The sequence below is a fragment of the Penaeus chinensis genome, chromosome 17 (genome assembly GCF_019202785.1).
Source record: "Penaeus chinensis breed Huanghai No. 1 chromosome 17, ASM1920278v2, whole genome shotgun sequence".
NCBI lineage: Eukaryota > Metazoa > Arthropoda > Malacostraca > Decapoda > Penaeidae > Penaeus > Penaeus chinensis.
This window is the reverse complement of record NC_061835.1, coordinates 15,003,224-15,010,723: the sequence shown is the minus strand read 5'-3', so window position 1 is coordinate 15,010,723 and position 7,500 is coordinate 15,003,224. Positions and strand designations below refer to the sequence as shown.

Sequence of the window (7,500 nt, the reverse complement as noted above, 5' to 3'; positions counted from 1 at the left end):
GGACAGACCGTGAATGCTCACTGGCAGAGTTACAACCCTTGCACCCAACCATCCACCCAAATTATGAAGTTATCCATTTAAACAATGCTTTACCAGTTCTTGCTGCACAATTAGAAGTATTGATTTCCAGGATAGCATTGGTTTTCTCGTCATGGGTAGTATAGCAAACCACATTTTTCTTCATAGGAAAGTAATGACAAGTAGTTTGGTTCTTTTGTAGAATGGCTGTAAGATAAGATAACAGCCTGGCATGTATCTATCTATCTATCTCTTGTCTGACACCTTCATCCCTTGCAGGGTGGCCATGAACCAACCTCCCCAGGGAGGTTTGTTCACTGTTTTTTTTAACTGTATTTGCTTTTTATTAGGAGTGGGTCGCTGGCCCTCCTATAGTATATTCTGATTATTCTATTCCATGAGTTTCTTCACTCTCTGACATCAAGAAGTTTTCTAATGTGGCATCAAGGGGATCGTCACAGTCCTCTCCATCATCAATTACATCAGAGTTTGAACATGACAGCCCCTTGCAAGAAACACATATCACAGAGCATTTTAATCCTGCCTTTCTACAGCTGCAGGTGGCAGTCATGCAACCTTTAGCACATTTGCATGACACAATGTTGAGTAGGTTTGGTGGAGCTGGGTCTTTATCTGTAGTGACTGGAACCAATCCTTTTGTAGTTGCATTCCAACCCCAATTTGTTGGAGACAAGTCATTTCCCAACCACTTCTGCACTTGGTGATATGTACGTAAGGAATGAAATCGAGCAGCTGCATCTGCAGGAGGCAGAGAAGCCAAAGTGAATTTACTCTTAATGAGTGACTGAGCATAGCACACATATCTCAAATCAGAAAGGGATTCACATTCATTATGCCCATATAAGTGAAGAATGAAATTCTTTCCTGCTTCAGCAATCTTTGCAGATTCAGCAGATGGTTCTTTAAAGACAGCAACAAGATCTTTTAATTCTTCATGTTTTTCCATAAGCCTTATGAACTTAAGTTTTCCCTGTCTAAAAAAGGCAGAAGTAGTGTCGGACCCACTAAATGCATGTAAGAAGAGAATGTTGTCCTTGATGACTGATCCATATTTCATGGAGGTTGGTGTGTACAGCTTGCTTTCTGTATTTCCTCTGCCTGGTTTTAAGATGTATATATTTGTCCTTGATCCAACCAAGGCTGTAAGGATGATTAAGAGGTCTACATCTTCTCCTACGATTGTTACTGATTCAGCCATGGTAGATTCTTCAATAGCAGTAGCAACAATCAATCTGTCTGCATCTTCAGTAGCCTGTTTTACTGTATAACCCTCATTGATCAGTCTAGTGGTAAGCATTGTAATAAGCCGGCTCTTATTTCTCTCATTTGAAAGAAACCTGGTTTGACTTGTTGTTACGGGCATTGTTTCATCAAATATTGTGTCTGTGGTAGAACAAATCATTCGCCGAGCACGCTCAGCACATTTTGTACTTTTGTCTGCTAGATTTTCTGGATATCCATCAAATATAACAATGGCATTTCTCTTGTAGTGGTTCTTTACATATTCAGTGTACCTCTTCACAAATGAAGCATTTCTTTAATGAAGACATTTTCCCTTAATAGAGCAAGCACTGATAGGCTATGGGTCTGTTTTCATAGTCCTGAAACAAAAGAAAAACTACAGTTAGCTTAGAAACTTGAAGCATTATTGAAAATTACATGCAAGACAAATAACCACATGCTATTCAGGCGCAAAGGGTAGGAAAAAAATTAAATTCAAATATTATCGTACTCCTAGCACCAAAACGGTGCAATACATAGAAAAAATGAATAAAGGAGATTTTATAGGAAATTTTATGAAGATTATTTTTTGTATCAGTAAACTTTCAGCTAAATTCAGTCCTAAGCGAGATATTTGCAAAAAACTGTTTTTCGCCGCCATTTTTCCAAGATGGCGGCCAAATCCGTGGCGGTAGAGGGGTGCAAAATTAATATGTTATTAAGTACCCTATTGCAAAGATAATGAAGCTTGTTCCAGCTTTCCATGATTTTTTTCCTTATTCGGCCTTTTTTCCTCCCCTATTGACTGGCCTATAGGAGAAAGGATGTGAGTGGAGTAGCGAGTGTTCTCTTATTGCCGAGAAAGATGGTTTACTCAGCGGTAGGCCAGTCCTGAAGGATTTGCCTTTGTGTTCTAAGATGCGGTGTCGTAAACATCGTGAGGTAGATCCCATGTACCGAGCTTGGCAGTTTTAGAAATTTGGCTCTATTGTTAGTGTTAGTGAATACAAAAGTGAATTTAATTTGAGGGTAGTTATTTAGTAACAGTGATTTTATTTGTTTCTTGATTTCAAAGCTTAAACTACCCATGTACGGTAGTTTAACGTATCTATGGTCTTTTTAAACAGTAGGGACAATGGGCTGTTTTGAGAATATTTTACACAGAAAAGTTTTAGTAATCTTATCATATAAGAACAATGGGTACCATTTAGTTGCAAAGAAATTCTTAAGAAAAATAATTTCGTCATGAAAAGTTGACCAGTTGCTACACAGGTTATAGGCTCGAGTGATTAGAGTTTTTATGCTGTTAATTTTGTGTAGATATGGAATGTAGCAAAGGAAGTGAAGTCCGAGGCCAGTGAAGATTGGCTTTCGGTAAATGCTTGTGTGGAAGGTGCCATTGTTATAGGTGATTAGCGTGTCCAAAAATGGTAATCATTTATTTTCCTGCATCTCACAGGTAAATTTGATGCTCGGGTGTTTCGAGTTAAGATAGTTCAGAAAAAGGTTAACGTGTGAAGGGTGTTTAAAAAGTAGAAAGGTATCATTGATGTATCGACGATAATGAACTGGTCTAAATTCAGGCGGACATTGTTCAAGCCAGTTCTGTTCATGATAACAAAGGAATGCATTAGCCTAGGAAGGGCCTAATTGGGAACCCATCGCTACACCGTCTATTTGACTGTATAAGCAATCATCGAAAGTGAAAACCGAGTAATGGGTTGCCATTTCAAGTAATTTTCTAAAGTTATCTTTTGATAGGCCAAATACATTGAGATGTGTGCTGTTTAGATTGTTGACAATTAAATCTGTGGTTTCATGAAGGGGAACATTGGTGAATAATGACTCAACATCCAAACTTGCCATGGTGATAGGTTGTTGAAGCTTAAAGGGATGTAATTTCATTTGCAAAGGTAGTAGAATTTTCGATTATGTACTGATTGGTGGTGAGACGGGATATGATAGGAATCAACATTTTTGCAGTGTTATGGTTAAAAGTACCAATCGAAGAAATAATAGGTCTTAGAGGAATGTTAGGTTTATGAACTTTGGGGATTCCATAGAGTAAACCAGGTCTGGAGCCAGAAGTTATGAGAACATTGTAAGTATTTTCATTAATAGATGCTTTGATGGTACGGAACAGTCTTTTTAATTTGTCTTCTAGGTATAATAGGTGAGTTGATACCTCAATAGTGATTCACTTAGAATGTTCATGATCTTTTGTTTATAATCACTCTTGTTAAAAAAAAAACATATATATATATATATATAGATTCCAGAGCACAAGATAATGTCCAAGTTTCACTACCATAGAGTAAAACTGGCAGTATCAGGGCCTTGAAAACACGTAACTTGGTCCTTCTGCACATGAACCGGCATCTCCAAATACTCTTGTTGAGAGATTTCATGACCACTGCTGCCAGGCCAATCCGTTTACTGACTTCCTGGTCTGACAGGTATATAAAGCTCTCTGTGACTTCGATGTTTTCACCACAAGCACGTACCGACTGCACAGGGTCTCCTAGTAGCCCCAAAAATTCTGGATCTTGGTCTTGGTCCAGGAGACCTCTAGCCCCAGGTGCTTCGCTTCATTGCTAAATGCATCAAGAGCCGCCACTAGGGTTTCACGAGATTCAGAGAGAACGACAACATCATCAGCAAAGTCAAGGTCTGTAACCTTGATATTGCCCAGAGTTGCTCCACAGTGACTTTGGACAGTAGCTGTACCCAGTATCCAATCCATGCAAGTATTGAAAAGTGTTGGTGCAAGAACACAGCCTTGCTTCACCACTGAACTAACGGAAGAAGCTCGACAGGCTCCCACCACACTTTACAGCACTTTCAGTGCCTGTATACAGGTTTGCTATTAGTCCAATAATCCTTGTTGGAATTCCTCCCAGAGTGATTCACAATGCACCATATCAAACGCCTTCTAAGTTCCACAGAACTCGGTGCTTCGATACACCCTGCAGTCCTGGAGGATACTCCACCGAGTGCTAACGAGGATGTGGTCGATCTCCTTGGCCACACTACACATATTGCTGTACCAAGTCCAACGATATGGGTCAGAACGCTGATACCAGGAGCCAGAAATCCTCAATTTCTGGGACCTAGCAAAGTCATGGAAAAGGAGGCTATTCTCACTGCCAGCATCAGTTCCTGAGCCATGAGGACCGACAAACATCTCATAGCCAGCTCGATCACAGCCGGATACCGCATGGAAGTCGCCCAGAACAAAATGAATATCTTGCCGAGGACATCTGTCTGCCACAGATGCAAGTTTGGCATAAAACTTCTCGTGCACCTGAAGTTTATATACATCCGTAGGAGCGTATACAGCAATAAGAGAGAAGAAGCCAAATGAAAGCTTCAGTCTCAATACCATAATACGCTCATCGACTGGAGTGACCTCAACTACCGAGGGTTGTGGTCTGCTGGAGATGGCTATGGCTACTCCCTGGAGATGGTGGCCATCGCTGCAGCCCGACCAGTAGTAAGTGTAGCCACCCACACTAATCCTGCCACTGCCAGGTCTTCTCACCTCCGAGAGAGCAGCTACCTCAACTCTCAGCTGCTTCAAATCCCTCGATAGTAGTGGTAACCGATCGTCCTGTTGCAGGGAACGGAGGTTCCAAGCCCCCACCCTGACAGTCTGCCTGAGGGGTGGCGCCCACTCCGGGTAGACGCCACCCCCAACGAGGAGGTTGGCTGGCTGCAGGCTCCATAATCCACCTGCAGGGCTCCCTGGGGCTTTCCCCCACAACCATCACGCCAGGTTGGCGGCCGCTGGGACCCAGCTGGGATGGTGGGTAGCCCCCCCTCCCCAACCGAGTCCCAGCGGTCGCCAACCCAGAGGGAACCACACGCTGCCGTTCTTGCTGGGTGGGAGGGACTTTAGCCCTCCCCCCAGCACCAACAACTACATGGTTCGTTGCCAGTGGTTATCTCGGGGGGGCCGACTGGCAAGGCCTGCCTCCCCACAGCCGCCCATTAACCCCTTCACATCATCCCGAGCATGAAGCACCCACCCATACATATATATATATATATATATATATATATATATATATATATATATATATATATACACACATGTGTGTGTGTATTTGTATATGTGTGTATACAAACACACGCACGCACGCACACACACACACACACGCACACACACACACTAACACACACACGCACACACACACACATATTTATATATATATATATATATATATATATTTATATATATATATATATATATGTGTGTGTGTGTGTGAATGTGTGTGTGTGTACTTACACACACACACACACACACACACACACACATATATATATATATATATATATATATATATATATATACAAACACATATGTATATGTATATATATACATATATACATATATATATATATATATATATATATATATAGAGAGAGAGAGAGAGAGAGAGAGAGTGAGAGAGATTCATCTGTATGTGTGACTATATGTATGTGTGTATATATATATATATATATATATATATATATATATATGTATTTTATATATATATTTGTACATACGAATGTGTATACATGCTATTTATGAATAAATGACTATATATATAACATATATATGCATATATATATGTATATGTATTACACATATATGTATGTGTGTGTGTGTGTGTGTGTGTGTTTGTGTGTGCATTTATATATATATATATATATATATATATATATATATATATATATATATATATATATATATGCATGTGTGTGTATATATAATATATATAAATATATACATGCACATGTATGTGTGTGTATATGTATATATATGTACACACACACACACACACACATATATCTATCTATATATATATATATATATATATATATATATATATATATATGTGTGTGTGTGTGTGTGTGTGGGTGTGTGTGTGTGTGTGTGTGTGTATGTGTCTGTATATATATATATATATATATATATATATATATATATATATATATATATTTAAATATATATATATATATATATATATATTTAAATATATATACATATACATACATATATATAAATAAATAAATATATATATATATATATATATATATATGTACATGTGTATATATATGTATATATATATATATATATATATATATATATATATATATGTACATGTGTATATATATATGTATATATATATATATATATATATATATATATATGTACATGTATATATATTTTCATACACGCACACACACACACACATATATATATATAGATACATATATATGTATGTATGTATGTATGTACATATATATTTATATATGTATATATACATATATATACACAAACATATACTTATATATACATATATATACATATGTATACATATATATAATCAGCCCCTTCTCTATATGAACGGACCCCCTTCCCTCCCTCCCTCAGCTGACCGAAGACGACTGGCGACGCGCCCCCCGGCTTGCTACCCTCCCAAGGCGACCCGTGGAAGCAGAGCGAGAGAAAGAACCAGCTAAGGAGGTGGATCCCAAGGTTGGATCGCCATCCTTTTTGTGAATTATGTGGTGACAAAAGCATCATGCATTCTTAGTGATCAACCTTTTGATTATTGTTACTAGTTTTATTGTAATTTATGGTATCTTTGTTGCTGTTGGCATTATTTTCATTAATGTCATTCTTGTTGTTCATCTTGTTATTATGAGCGTTACTATTGGTATTCTCGTCAACATTTTCCCGTTATTCTTAGCATTATTATCTTTGCTATTGGTATCATAAGTTTATCCATTTGTTAATGTTACCGTTATTATTTATATGATCAGTAATACACATTTTATTTTATGTGATATGGGTAGGAAGGCTATTGATGCGCATTTCAGTGTCACATCAGGTAAGGGACTAAACAACTGATTTCAGAACTTACTGCCCTACCCAGGGTGCCATGGCCAATACCCAGGAATGCTCCAAGATTCCAGAATGAACTTAGATATATGGATATGTATATGAATATATATGCATATATATATATATATATATATTTACATATACATATATATGTATATATATATTTACACACATATATATATATATATATGTGTGTGTGTGCGTGTGTGTATGTGTGTGTATGCATAGCCGCATCCACCCTTTGTTTCCACCTACGAGGGTCCCTCATGGCGAGCCGCCAGGCAAGGGTCCAGCCCATCTCTTGTTCCTCACGACAGGTTGTTTCGATCTGCCCAAGCCACGAC

General features: G+C 38.2%; 1 protein-coding gene across 1 annotated transcript in view; it reads left to right on the top strand.

Moving 5' to 3' along the window:
- The window catches only part of LOC125034065 (putative ankyrin repeat protein RF_0381), a 35,528-nt gene that overhangs the window by 15,933 nt on the left and 12,095 nt on the right, over positions 1 to 7,500 (top strand). Inside the window, exon 11 of the mRNA XM_047625707.1 lies at positions 6,683 to 6,787. Within this exon, the coding sequence (XP_047481663.1) occupies positions 6,683 to 6,787 (105 nt within the window). The remainder of the gene's footprint in view (positions 1 to 6,682; positions 6,788 to 7,500) is intronic.